Source organism: Pleurodeles waltl, chromosome 5 (genome assembly GCF_031143425.1).
Source record: "Pleurodeles waltl isolate 20211129_DDA chromosome 5, aPleWal1.hap1.20221129, whole genome shotgun sequence".
Classification (NCBI taxonomy): Eukaryota; Metazoa; Chordata; class Amphibia; order Caudata; family Salamandridae; genus Pleurodeles; species Pleurodeles waltl.
Window position 1 is genome coordinate 1,709,596,634 of NC_090444.1, and position 14,741 is coordinate 1,709,611,374.

A 14,741-nucleotide genomic window follows, 5' to 3' on the forward strand; every position below is an offset into this window, starting at 1 on the left:
ACGCTGACCTTTTGTTTCCTATACACTGTTTAATATTATTTCTTCACCATAAAAATGATTTGTCAGGGGCATTGGGGACATTTCTTATTGTCGATTCTCGAAGTTTTTTTCAGGAGGGGGCCTTACGCCTAAAAACGTTTGGAAAGGGGGTCCTGGCATCAAAAACTTTGAAAACCTCTGATCTAGACTATCTCGGTATCAAGGATGCTTCTGCAACAAATTATATAAAATCGTCACTCTGCCCCTGATGCCTGCAGCTATGATGGTAAACCAGTCTTATTTTCAGTTGAGATTATTTAGGGAGAGGCAGATATGTGCCCCGTTGACTGGATGCTTTCCAATGTTTGTACATAAGAATTGTTTGGTGCACTACTCTAGAGTAGGTTAAGGCCTGTCCATCTGTTTAGTTGTCAGAAAGAAGTTCTTTTACATGTTTTTTTGGTATTATGTTAACTAGTTTGAGGAATGTTCTTATAGCTCCGTTCATTTGGCGTCTGGAACTTGCTGTTGAGACACCCAGTACCTTGTCTTTTTAACCCTTTATGAACTATACAGTTTGTTCTAACATATTTATTTTCAGGCACTGGCCTAGTGGTGTTAGAGACTTTTGGAGAACCCACCTTCTCAAGATTGTGTTGTTGCACTGCAACAACACAATCTTTGTGTTGCAGCGCCTTGAGACCCTCACAGGTGAGTAGTGTGCTTTACAAATTCATGATTGATTCCTTCCACATATGTTTACAACACAGTGACCAGTTGATTAGGAGTGTGAACTCACATATTACCATAGCAAGCAAGGGGTTTGGGGTTTCATCCCCTTGTGACAAACCTTTGGAGTTGAAGATTTGCATTTTGAGAATCTTGCTATTCAGTTTTAAGAACAGTTTTATGTTGGTTTTTATGTGGAATTGTACCTGTTATGCCAGTTTTACGCTTAATATTAAGCATAGAATGTTTTATAACTGTGTCAATGGAATATGTATACATTTCATATAATTTAAGTATCAATTTGTATAGTATTTGTATGGTTTTAGGACACATTTCTGTACTAATTAAACACTCAGTGAGTGTTTGCTTCTTACACCTATGTTTCCACGACTCCTCAAAACTCAGCACTGCTCAAAAATGTGCTCTGTTGTTGGATTTACCCCGTTACTGAGGCCTCCCTGTGGGTGTAAATGTGTGTGCATTATACTTTTGGAGCTCACGTTATGTGTATTTACGCTTGCATATTTTTTTTCCAAGCCCTAAATCGAATTTAAGTGAGCAAAGACCTTTTGTGACGGGGTGCCTGGAGAGTAGGTTGGTGTGAATGAGAGGTTGATCTCGGCCGTTGCTGACCTTAAGAAGGTTACGAGATGTACCGAACACTTAATGGCCACAGAAAGACTGGGCTCCATCGTACTTGACATAACACATCCCTTGATGTCAATGTGTGTTCTTTCATTAACAGCTGTGCCGCAAGATTATGTTGTGGATATCGAGATAAGCTTTCCCAATGCATCATTCCTGGAGCCTCTCAAAATGTTCCTGAAAGAGCTAAACTATATCAATGCATTCTTAAACTCTAATGTGATTACTATAACCAGCATCACGGTCACTACAGGTAAGTGTCTATGAATTATACAAATATGGGCTGTGACTTTTTTAATCAGCCTAGTATAGTGCACAAAGTGTGTAACACGGACTGCGCACAGCAAGTCGCCATATTGTAATGAAAATTAAATGCATGTGAACATTTTAAAAATGTGTTGTTTTAAGCACCTTATTGTGTCTTCCCTTTTGTATGGTATTTGTTTATGTTTGTAGGATAATAAAATGCACTTTGAGTCACGGACTAACACGTTTCCATGAAATAAATAATAATTGACATTATTTGTTTAACTGCTTTTATGAAAAACTGTGAAATATGTCAATAGACATGAAACATTGACGAAAAAGCCTGTGAAAGGTAATGCAATAAATTAAGATATTTCCTTATGTGTTCGTGTTAATATATAAGGAAAAACGTATTTCTTCACTGTATCTCACTTTACATTTACATTAATTGTTGGTCATCTCTATCTCAAATGATCAGTGATTTTTAAACAGTTTCCTGGACTCGTGTAAAGTAGGAATTTGCGCCTAACATGGGTTGAGGAGAGAGGTAGCTTTTATGATTTCAATTGAGTTTGCAGTGTCCTGCTCTACTGAGAATAGTTATATGTCAGTGTAGCCAAAATATTGACTCCCATGTTGTTAGAAATGGGGTCTTTGGTTGGCACTCAGGTTACCCCCTGTCCAAGCAAGAACCCTCACTCTAGTCAGGGTAAAGGAGAATCATCCTCAGTTAACCCCCGCTCACCCCCTTGGTAGCTTGGCACAAGCAGGCAGGCTTAACTTCGTGGTCTAGGTGTAAAGTATTTGTACCAACACACACAGAAACTTAATGAAAGCACTACAAAATGACACAACACAGGTTTAGAAAATAGAAAATATTTACTAAAACAAAACAAGACCAAAACGACAAACAAATCCAGCATACACAAGTCAAGATATTAATTTTAAAAGCAAAAGAGTCTTAAATCCTTTTGTAAACAGATAAAACACTGTTAGCGTTGAAAAGTACCTGGGTAGCGTCAAAATGACATGCACGGGCTAGTGTGCGTCAAAAAAGGTAAGCGGTGTGTCGATTTCTCACCTACAAGCGAGACCGTGCGTTGTTTCTCCTTCTCCGGTCGGGTCGGTGTACGTCGTTTTCCCTCTCTGAAGGAGAGCGAAGCGTCGATCCGGGCAGGCGTTGTATAATTTTTCCGTGCCCGGCCAGGTTTGCGTTGAAAATCCTGCTGCACGGTGTTAGCAAAACCGCGCTGTGTGGGTTGCGATGTTACCAGCCTCCGTTAGCGATGCAGCACATCATTTCTTCAGCCGCATGCGTCGATCTTCCAGCCGCGCTGCAGGCGGTGCGTCGATTTCGGCCACGGAGTCGGCGGCGTGTCGTTTCTTCAGCTGCGTCTCGGAGGTTGCGTCGGAAATTTCCCTGCACAGCGGTCTGTACGTGGATTTTCAATCTTGGTCTGCCAGCTTCACCTGTCAAGGCCCCAGGAACTGGATAGGGCATCTCTTGGCAGGTCAGGAGTCTCAGCAGAGAGTCCAGGTGCTGGCAGGGGAAGTCTTTGATGACCCTGAGACTTCAACAACAGGAGGCAAGCTCAGGACAAGCTCTTGGAGATTTCTTCACAAGCAGGAATGCACAACAAAGTCCAGTCTTTGTCCCGTTTCACCAGGCAGAAGCAGCAACTGCAGGAGAGCGCCACAAAGCATAGTCACAGGCAGGGCAGCACTTCTCCTTAGCTTTTCAGCTCCTCTCAAGGCAGAGGTTCCTCTTGATTTCCAGAAGTGATCTAAAGTCTGTGGTTTTGGGTGCTCTTCTTATACCCATTTTGGCCTTTGAAGTAGCCTTACTTCAAAGGGAAAGTCTCTCTTGTTTGTGAAATCATGCCTTGCCCAGGGCAGGCCCCACACACACCAGGGGGTTGGAGACTGCTTTGTGTAAGGGCAGGCACAGCCCTCTCAGGTGTAAGTGACCACTCCCCCACCCCTCCTAGCACAGATGGCTTGTCAGGATATGCAGGCTACACCCCAGCTCCCTTTGTGTCACTGACTAGAGAGAGGTGCAAACAGCCCAACTGTCAAACTGACCCAGACAGGCAATCCACAAACAGGAAGAGTCACAGAATAGTTTAAGCACGAAAATGCCCACTTTCTAAAAGTGGTATTTTCAAACACACAATCTCAAAACCAACTTTACTAGTAGATGTATTTTTTATTTGTGAGTCCAGAGACCCCAAACTCTACATGTCTATCTGCTCCCAAAGGGAATTTACTCTTTAATCATATTTAAAGACAACCCCCATGTTAACATATGAGAGGGATAGGCCTTGCAACAGTGAAAAACACATTTGGCAGTATTTCACTGTCAGTACACATAAAACACATTACTATATGTCCTGCCTTAAACATATACTGCACCCTGCCCATGGGCTACCTGGGGCCTACCTTAGGGGTGTATTATATGTAAGAAAATGGAAGGTTTAGGCCTGGCAAGTGGGTACACTTGCCAAGTCGAATTGGCAGTTTAAAACTGCACACACAGACACTGCAGTGGCAGGTCTGAGCCATATTTACAGGGCTACTAATGTGGGTGGCACAACCAATGCTGCAGGCCCACTAGTAGCATTTGATTTACAGACCTCGGGCACCTCTAGTGCACTGTACTAGGGACTTACCAGTAAATCAAATATGCCAATCATGGAAATCCAATTACACATACGTTTTACATAGGAACACTTGCACTGTAGCACTGGATAGCAGTGGTAAAGTGCCCAGAGTAACAAAAACAGAAAAAACAGAGTCCAGCACACATCAAGAACCTGGTGAACAGAGGCAAAAAGTTAAGGGAGACCACGCCAAGGATGAAAAGTCTAACACATGTCATGAAGTATACATAGGTTAGTATAGACTTCCATTCTTAAGTCTTGCAAGTCGAAATTATTGCGGCGGTATTTCTGCAAGAAGATATTAAATCTACTAGTATCTACTGCATTACCTCGAGAGCATGGTGCATGATAAGGCATCTGCTTCTACTTAGGTCTCCCAATGGCTTGTTCCAGATGCTGAACACTGTAGGGGAGAGTATTGAGCCCTGCAGACTCTTTACTGACATGTCGTGATTCTCAGTTCTTGCCTTTCCCCATTTTCATTTAGACTTTTTGGAAGGAGGAGAGCCATTTCACGATTTTCCTATTTATAGGACAGGGTGTTCCCATGGGGTGAGAAATGTCTTGTACCCACTCTGAGGCAGAGAGATCAGGGAGGACATGTAGACAGCCTTCACCTTTGCCAAGAATGCACAGTGCACCTTTTAATATTCTAATGGTGGTGGTTTCTGTCTTTGAACCTGGTCAAAAACTGACTGCAATTGCTTTAACAACCTGTAGCTCACTTGTGTTAGGTACGTGGCAATGCAATTTTCTATTGTCTTCCACGTAAATGTATGGTCGGTGATTAGTTGAAAAATGTTAGTTATTCTAATCATCTGATTGGGGATGGCTGAAGCTTTGTTCAATGCAAACTATGACCAGGGCAGGCACAATGGAGTGGCAGAGGTGTAATATAGTCCTGTACTTTGCAGAGCATTCCATTGGCAAAGCCAATAGTCTCAGCCATCAAACATTAGTTTTATCAATTCATTTTTATACTTTTCTTAATTGGAATTGTTGCCTTAATATTGAGCTTTAAGTAAAGAGGATGTGCTTGCAGACAAAGAGGTGCATCTCCACAAAACACTGATACTTCCACTTAAATAAACAAAATAACTCTCTCTTTAGTGGATATTCTGTTATATTTCTCAACAGCAAGTAACAGCCACAAAGAATTGAGGGAAAATGATGGTGGAGTATGTAGATAATTTGGTTGCCTTGAATATTGTAAAGTAAGTGAAAGTTGAACCATTGGCTCTCCTCTCAGAGGAGAAGAGTTGAGAGTATATGATCCCCTTTGCTCTGACAGCTCGAACAGAAGTGATTGAAATCATGTGAGGATGTGGTTTGTTGGTTAAGGAGGTGTAGCCCTACTCAAGCAACAGCCACAGACCTTGTCAGAGTGAACCAAAACAAATCACTAAATTAACCTGTTCTCTACCTTGTGGTACATTGGCACAAAAGCAGTCAGGCTTAACTTAAAAGCACCTTGTAATGTATGAAGTGAAAACACAACTTTAGAAAAACCCAATGCCAAATGAAAAAAAAATACATTTTAATGAATTATTTGACACCAAAAAGACAAAAATGTAATTGGTAGAAGTGCAGATATGCCATTTTAAAGCGTCAGGTAAAAACAGTGCTTTAAAGCACAAAGTGCCATCTCTGGTTATTTGGTCATGCTGGACCAAGACATAACCAAAAGTTCAGGCCAACCACAATGGTGCACTGGGTGGATACAGGGCCAAGGTTAGGTCCACTGAGAATTGTACCTTATGTCCTTGATATGGGCTGCTGTGCCACAGCGTTTCTGAGGAGCAATGCAGGATCCCGTGCCAAGTTGGTTCTGATGAGGTGCTGCAAAGGCTGCAATAGAAGGTACACGTCAGGTTGTGTCATGCTGAATCGGTCCAATGACGAAATGTGAGGGCTGCATTGTGTTGCGTCATGTTGTGTTTTTTTGGAGACCACAGCTGAGCTGACAGAGCACCTTTATCTCCACTTTTAATGATCCAGGACTAGGGAAGCACCAACTGGGGGGACAAGGACTAACAGCAGGCAGAGTCCAGGTGCAAGGTTCAAGGGTGTTCGAGTTCAGAACAGGAGGCCAGCCAACTAGCCCTTGGAGTCCCTTTTCTGGTCCTATGGTCAAGGTGCAGGTCCAGTCCTTCTTCCTTAGGTAGGAGGACAGCAGAGCAGCCCTTCTTCTGAGTCTTCCACAGGTCCAGCAGTGATTTGAAAAGTGGGTCAGAGGGTCCCATTTTCATACTTGGTGCCTCCTTTGATGTTGGAGAAACGTCTGGAGGCTTATCCTCACAGAAGTGTCTGAAATTTCTTGCCTCGTTGCCTTGCCCTAGTCTGTTTGGAGACATAAAAGACCAGTATGACGTTTTTTGGGTGAGAGATGAATCCCATTCTTTAGAAGGGCTTGTGGGACTGTGCACAGTTCGCCCCCCCCTCCTGACTGAGACTGCTCATCAAGGCACACCTAGCACCCCCCATTGTATAGTTGTCTGGGAGGAATACAGAAAGGCCAACTGCTAACTATACCCAGTGATATGACCCAGGAAGAGCATGAAGGCTCCAGATGGTTAGGGCAAGAACATTTAAACTTTGTGAATGTGGCAGTTCCAGAATTGTGACTTAAAGTCCAACTTTACTATTAAAGAGGAATTAAATCCCTATTCCTCAGACACCAAGCATGACATTTCCACCTGCTCCCAATCAAAGGTTAGCATTTATTAAATTTAATAAGGTAAAGCACCTGCTCCCAATCAAAGGTCAGCACTCATTAAATGTGATAAGGTAACACAATACAGTGGCAATCAATTTGTAAATTTTTCCATACCAGGTCCAATTTCCAAATGAAAGTGTTGTTATAGAGTACAAAAAATTTGTGGGAGCAGGGGCTCCCCTGTCTGGCGCTTTGTTGCATTTGGATTTTGCCTGCTTACCCCTGCCCAGATACAGTCTAGTAGTAGGACTCTGAAACACTGCTGTAACTGCCTTTAGATAACCTGGCTCAATTCCATAACAACCCCTAGCTAATCTCAATAAATCCCAGGAAACCCTATCAAATGCCTTTTTTTGCATCCAGCAGTATCAAGGCCATAGGGCTCCCAAAAACCACTGGTGCATCAAAGAGTGTTATGACCCAGCAGGTGTGGTCTATAGATCCCCTCCCCTGGGATAAACCTGTGCTGCCAGGGAGAGACTAATTTTCCAATCACTTGCCTTTGATGTGAGGCTAATATTTTAGAATACATTTTTGTGTCGCTATTAATTAAAGTCATAGGCCTAAATGTCCCTGGATTTTGTCGGGGTTTATCTTTTTTTTGGAAACACAATAATGTTTGCTAAGGACCATGAGTATTGGGCTGGATGACCCTTTTAATTCTGATAGAATACGACAGCAAATCCGAATTTAAGTACAAGAAAAAACCTTTAAGAAAATTGAGTGAATTCGTATCCATGCCTGCTGCTTTTCCTGACGGCAAATCCCTAATAGCAAATTGTAATTCCTCCATTGAAAAGAAGGATTCAAGCCGATCACGGTCCTCCGGTCTAAGTTTCCTGAAGGGAACTAAATCAAAGTAATGCCCTATATCCTATTCTGAACTATCCTTATCTTTTTCTTCTTTATGCAAATTCTCATAAAATCACTGAAATACCTCACAGATTCCGTCAGCATCTGCAACCAGGCTACCACGGGAATCCCAAATCTCCCTTATTTCAGACTGAGGACTTATTTACAAGCCCCTTGCGCAAGCAGTCCCCCTACACTGTGCCACACTTACAAACTGGCACAATAGGACCATTGCACCAGTTTGCAAAGCCCTGTGCCACTTATACCTGCACCAGGTATAATGTATGCAAGGTGGGCTTTCACGTGTTAATAGCCACGCAGAATTAGTGCAGTGAAATTTACCACATTTCACTGTTCTATTCTGTGCCTTTTACACCAAACATTTTTTAATGCTTGCTCAGAGCAGGCGTTAAAGTGATGCTGGGCTTTGTAACTTGGAACCCTCCTTGCATTGCTGGAGTAGCGTCAGCTTACCGACATTGCTCCAGCACTGCGCCACTTTTGCGCCAACAGATGCACCAGAATTTCTGGCACATCTGTGGAATTGTACCCCATATAGCGCTGTATCATAAATACAGTGCTACCATGGAGTAGTTAAGGGGTCTGGGGCTGGTGCAAGAAAACTGGTGCATCGATGCTGATGTGCCAGTTTCTAGTAAATGAGGCCCTGAGTGTCTTTTTGCCTAGCTTGGACCACCAGCTGAAGGCCAATCTGTACACTATATTTTTAACTCTCCCTTTTCCCTTTTTCATAACATATATTTTGCAGCAGCTTTCCTACTTAAAATGTCAATAATCACTCCCTTAGCCAGAACTATCTTAGTTAGCACCCCATCAACATCCACCCCTTAAGAGGCCATCGCGAATAGCTGAGACTCATTTTCCTCAAGGGCGCAGTAAAGCTCAGTGATCCGCAGCCTTTTGTTCTTTTGATGGGTAATCCAAAGCTAAGATTTTCCCCATGAATACCGGCCTTAAAGGCATTCCACAATGTCCCCACTAAGGCACACCCTAGATTATTTTCCAAGAGTTCTGGAATCTACTGATTCATATGATGTACATAGTTATCATTTACAGAAAGTGCCCAATCAAAAGTCCAGTTTCGAACCATAGACCGCAGGCCCATCCCAGCTAGCTTTAATACCAACAGATTATGGTCAGACATGCTCCTGGGAACTTTTTCAATCTTGGCCCCATGTAAAAGTACATTTGAAACAAACATGTAGTCCAGGCTGCCATGAGTCCTGTGTGGTGCAGAGTAATAAGTATACCACGTGTCTGGCATTTTAAGCCTATTTCAAGCATCAGTCAACCCATGGTTATTCCCTAGGTGGATCAAGGACCTTTTGCCTTACAACCTGTATAGAAGAATGCCCCTTTCTCTAACCACCCCCAGTTCCTTTGAAATTAAAATCCCTGCAAAGTACAATCAGAGTAGGCCATAGGGCCAGTTTATTATTTAACCAATAAAACAATGTTGGGTCGTCAACCACTGACCCATAAACCACTGCTAAGGTGAAAAGGCTGTTCCCATGCTGACACTAGGTAATCGCACATCTCTCAAATCTATCTAATTTTGTGCGTGTGAAACAATGCAAATTTCCCCTTCCCAGAATAGCAATCCCTCGAGTCCTTACCCCATGTGTTGTACTCCTAACTAGTTTAAAGCCCATAGTTTTCAACAGATATTTCGTTGATTCTTCAATATGCATCCCTTGTATGCATAGAATGTTTGCCTACAATACTTTCAGGTCATGAGCCACTATTCTCCTCTTACCATTATTGTTCAAACCACAACTATTAACTGATGCAATTCCTATCTAACTCATGCTCATTATTCCACAATCAACACTGCAGTACTAAGCTCCTAAATTTTGCTTGGAGACCTGTTCCTCCGCAATAGTCAATCATGGTCCTTGAGATCTCAACACTTCTCCTCATATGCTGCCTCCAAAACCCCTGCCCAACCCAAAGACCCCCACCCCCAGGTGCCAGTCCCCACAACCTCACTCCCTATCCACCACCACATCCCAAGGCAGGTATGCCTCCCAAGGCCTGAATGATGACTATCGAACCACTCATCTAGTGTCCACCCCAACTCCATAAAAAACAGCAAAAGGGAAATAAACCCTTATCAGAATCAAGGTACCCCTTTACACTAACACCAGTTACCTAGAGAAAAAAGCAAAGCAAAACATGTCTAACCTCCTTTCTACCACTCCGTACCCTATGAAGGGGCACCCAGCGTCCCCCCCAAAATACCCATTGTACCAGCCCACTTCATCCAGTATCAAAGCAGACAGATAAAACCCGATAAGCACAACCCCCATCCTTTTCCTGCCCCCCAAGGCCATCTTGTTGCCATTGAATTCATATATCTCTGACAAATGATCAACACCCTAGGAGTCTTTCCCAACCCCAGGGGAGATATTGTTTAAGTGCTCTAACGCCTTTATCTCTGCGGTAAAAGTCTGCACTTTGTCATCATAAATTATTTTCAAATGAGCCGAGTTTAGCAGATAAGCTTCACCCCGTAGATCCTGAGGAGGTTTGATATGCTGCCTAAGCCACCATCTTCTCTCCACTGTGGCATAACAGAAGTCGGGCGGTTGAAAAAGGAGTGACCCTCACAGTTCTGCTTGGTACCTGGGTGGGCTTTTTCAAAAATAGCCTGTCACAGCAAAAAACCTCCAAAGTAAATTAAAACGGCTCTGGGCCTGTCCACCTCTCCCGCCCGTGATTTTCTTGGCATCAGGGAGTAACGATGAACACACACTGAACTTCCAGGTCCCAATTTCAAGTAGTACGTTCTGGAAAAGCTTCACCATGAAAGCCTGGATATCACTGCCTTCTATCCCCTCTGCTAAGCCCACAACTTTTAAATTGTTTCTGCTCTGCCTGTTTTCAAAGTCCTCCATCTTCCACATCAGATTAACCATCTGTGCTTGTTGCATTTCAGCTTGCCCCCGTTGCACCCGCAGATACTGTTCCAGCATTGCAGTGCGCTCTTCCACAGAGGAAATCCTATCTCAGTTCAGGTCTTATTCACTTTCCTAATAGCCCCTTGAAGTTTCTTAGTGTCCGTGCGTGCTCTGTAGCTTTCCACACAATTCTACTCCTGCAGCTGTTTTATTGAATTGTAAATAAGGCACAATGAAGGCTCTACTCTGGCAGCCGGGGGGCTGGTATTCATTTTCCCTGAGGGGGTAGGTTTTTTCACACCTGGGATCTACCAAGTAGACTTGTCTGGTCGCTGAGTAATCCCATTTCAAAGCTTGTGCAACTGGGGATCTTTCCTGCCCCTTGATGCTCTGTTTGAAGCTTTCCCTCCTCAGTTTACCCCCCCTCCTCAATGTTTTCCCTGCTTAACAGTACTGCTTACATCATCAATTGTTTCACTTGAGATAGCTTCGGAGGCCTCGACACCCCTCAAGATACCAATATTTGATGTTTACCTAACACACTAGAGCTTGAATTGGGGGAATTTTACCCATTAGTAAGCATAAAAGAAAATGTGTTTCCATGCTCGGGAGGGTCCCCATGTTGCTTAACTTTCTCATCTGCCCCTGGGTAGTGGGGCTCAGGTCACTCAGTGTGGAATAAATGCAGCAGGAGCTTGAGGGGGCCCTTTGAGAATCGTGCATAGTTAGCTGGAGGCAATCAGCAAAAGCCAGAGATGATTTATCAGGTGAGTGCTTCATCACCCATTCCTCCCCAATTTCCCTCTCTATTTCCTTCACAATATGCCTCTGTTGGGTTGGCATCGCCAATTTTTGTTTTTGTATAGCTGGATTTAAAGAAACTCTGGCCGCCTTCAGACCCCCACATTGACCTGTTTAATCAAAGGAGATTAAGGTGGTCATTACAACCCTGGTGGACGGTGTTAAAGCTGCGGTAATACCGCAAACAGGCCGGCGGACAAAAAAAGGGAAGTATGACCGTGGCGGAAACCGCCAACATAGACAGCCACTTTAACACTCCGACCGCCACGGCGGTACAGACAGGCAGAGCATCGGTCACCGCCAACAGACAGACGGAAGACAAAGTACCGCCCACAGTATCACAACCCGCCAATCCGCCACCTTTTCCGGGGTGGATTCACAGTGGATAAAAATACGACGGAAACAGCTCTTGCAATGGGAAAACGCTCACCTCAACACACTCCACGAGGAAGGAGGCCACCATGGAGCCCGAACTACAAATACTCCCTGCGCTTGTCTTGCTGCTCCTCTACGATCACCAGCAACGTAGGCGCAGGAGACAACGGTGAGTACTGCACCTATGACATAGGGGAGGCAAAAGTCAGGGGGACATACACGCAACACCCCCACCCCGACCCTCACCCACTACAACACACACACCAATGCATTTCCGAACATCACAGTAACAACCCCAAACCCCTCCGGAAGAATGCTAAGACAAAAGGAAATGAGTTCAAACATTGTAATGTATCAAAAAGTCAGTAAGCACATATATACATCAATATATACACATTCCAAATATATACATCACGATTAGTAGTACAGGTATGCACATTTCAATGTCCTTGGACAACTGGGCCAAAAATGCATGGGCGAGGCCCACACTAGATACCTGTCCACAAACAGAGAGAACACTGCAGGGGCATCAGATAGAAATACAACAGGCACCTCAGGGGGAAGGGAATGGGGGGGCACCTCAACCGGATGACAGCACCACGCCAGATCCACGACGGGGCTCCATGCCCATTGATGTATCCTGGGGAGTGCAAAGCCACAGTCTCTCAAGTCTCTACAGTGGGTGGCTTGCCCACTGTACCATCCTGGGGAGTGCAAAGCCACAGTCTCTCAAGTCTCTACAGTGGGTGGGTTGCCCACTGTACCATCCTGGGGAGTGCAAAGCCACAGTCTCTCAAGTCTCTACAGTGGGTGGGTTGCCCACTGTACTATCCTGGGGAGTGCAAAGCCACAGTCTCTAAAGTTTCTACAGTGGGTGGCTTGCCCACTGTACCATCCTGGGGAGTGCAAAGCCACAGTCTCTCAAGTCGCTACAGTGGGTGGCTTGCCCACTGTACCATCCTGGGGAGTGCAAAGCCACAGTCTCTCAAGTGGATGCAGGTCTCCACTGGTTCTGGAGGGGGACTGATGCCCAGAGTGCTTCATCCTGTGAAGAACAGACAGAGTGGATGCAGGTCTCCACTGGTTCTGGAGGGGGACTGGTGCCCAGAGTGCTTCATCCTGTGAAGGATAGACAGAGTGGATGCAGGTCTCCACTGGTTCTGGAGGGGGACTGGTGCCCAGAGTGCTTCATCCTGTGAAGGACAGACAGAGTGGATGCAGGTCTCCACTGGTTCTGGAGGGGGCTGGTGCCCAGAGTGCTTCATCCTGTGAAGGACAGACAGAGTGGATGCAGGTCTCCACTGGTTCTAGAGGGGGACTGGTTGCCAGAGTGCTTCATCCTGTGAAGGACAGACAGAGTGCATCATGCTCCCCGTGGCGGTCCCAGTTCCGTCACTGTCCCAGCTGCACATGGGCTGACGATGCTTGATTTGGCAGTGCTTTGCCCTGTTCAGCGGTCTTCACCATGGCGGTCTTTGCCCTGTTCAGCAGTGCTTTGCCCTGTTCAGCGGTCTTCACCATGGCGGTCTTTGCCCTGTTCAGCGGTGCTTGCCTTTGCTGTCTCTGACCTGTTCAGGGGTGCTTTGCCCTGTTCAGCGGTGTGTGGCATTACGGTCCCTCAGTGCCCAGCGGGGCTGTGGCTGCCGGGGCCCTCCAGGTCACTGACGCTGGCAGTGGTCTCCTGACCAGTAACAATACTGCTGCCCTCCAGGGCACTGACTCTGGCGGTGGTCTCCTGACCTGTGACGATACTGCTGCCCTCCAGGGCACTGACTCTGGCGGTGGTCTCCTGACCAGTGACGATACTGCTGCCCTCCAGGGCACTGACTCTGGCGGTGGTCCCAGGACCAGTGACGACAGTGCTGGCGGTGGCGTCCCGGCCGGAGGGGAGGATGGCGGCCTTCTCCGCCGTGCTGCTCTTCCCAGACTTTGGAGACTTCTTCTGCCCCTTCACCACCTTGGGAGGAGTCACAGCTTACTCAGCACTCCCCCCGGGACCCTTGTGAGCTGTTTTGCCGGCAGGAGTCTTCACCCTCTCCTGTCGGACACTTTCCAACTTAAGGTGCTTTACAGGGGGTGGACTGGCAGTACTTTGGCTCCGTGTCACACTGGCTGCCCTGGTGGCCGGTGCACTCCACACACCTTTAACACGCACCACTGGTACCGGACTTTTTTTGGCTGAGGTGCTACTACGGGACCTATGAATTGGAGGGGTGGGCGTGGTGGGAAGGAGCTCAACGTTTCTGAGGAAGAGTTTCTGACGAACACTGGGACGGTAGCGGGAGGGGGTCTGGGAGTGGAGGAAGAGGAGGTGGTTGTAGGAGGTGTAACTATAGGTGATTTGGGTGCAGGTGCAGGTACTGGAGGCTGTCGTGAGGTGGATGGATGTTGGGTGTGTGGGTGTCCGCATTTGTGTACTTTGGGAGGGGGCGTCACAGACACACTGGGAGTGGGCACGGGAAGTGTAAATGGTAGTGGGGGTGGTGAGTGCAGGTGAGCGGGGTGTGGTGCTGGGTGTTGTGGTGCGAGTCCTAGTGCCTGTAGATGTAGTGCATGCAGGTGAGAGTGTAGACGAGACTGGGAGGGAGGAGGGAGATGATGAGGAGGGGGACACAGTGGAGGCAGTGGATGTTGCTGTGTCTGTATGTGGGTGATGCTTGTGTGAGTGCCTGTGAGTTGTGTGGTGCTTATGTTTGCCTGAGCTACTTTTGTGTTTTGAGGTGTGTGCATGCTTGTCTGATGGTGTGCTTGGGTTAGGCTGGGGTACAGGGGACTGGGTCTGGGTGGAGGAAGTTGGAGAAGGGAGGCTAGACACAG

The 14,741-nt window shown here is 46.0% G+C and overlaps 1 protein-coding gene across 5 annotated transcripts in view; it reads left to right on the top strand.

Moving 5' to 3' along the window:
* LOC138296693 (adhesion G protein-coupled receptor F5-like) overlaps positions 1–14,741 on the top strand; it is a 912,996-nt gene that overhangs the window by 206,448 nt on the left and 691,807 nt on the right. For all 5 annotated transcript variants that reach the window (XM_069236060.1, XM_069236064.1, XM_069236063.1 and 2 more), the window contains one exon: positions 1,454–1,606. In XM_069236060.1, coding sequence (XP_069092161.1) covers positions 1,454–1,606 — 153 coding nt within the window. The remainder of the gene's footprint in view (positions 1–1,453; positions 1,607–14,741) is intronic.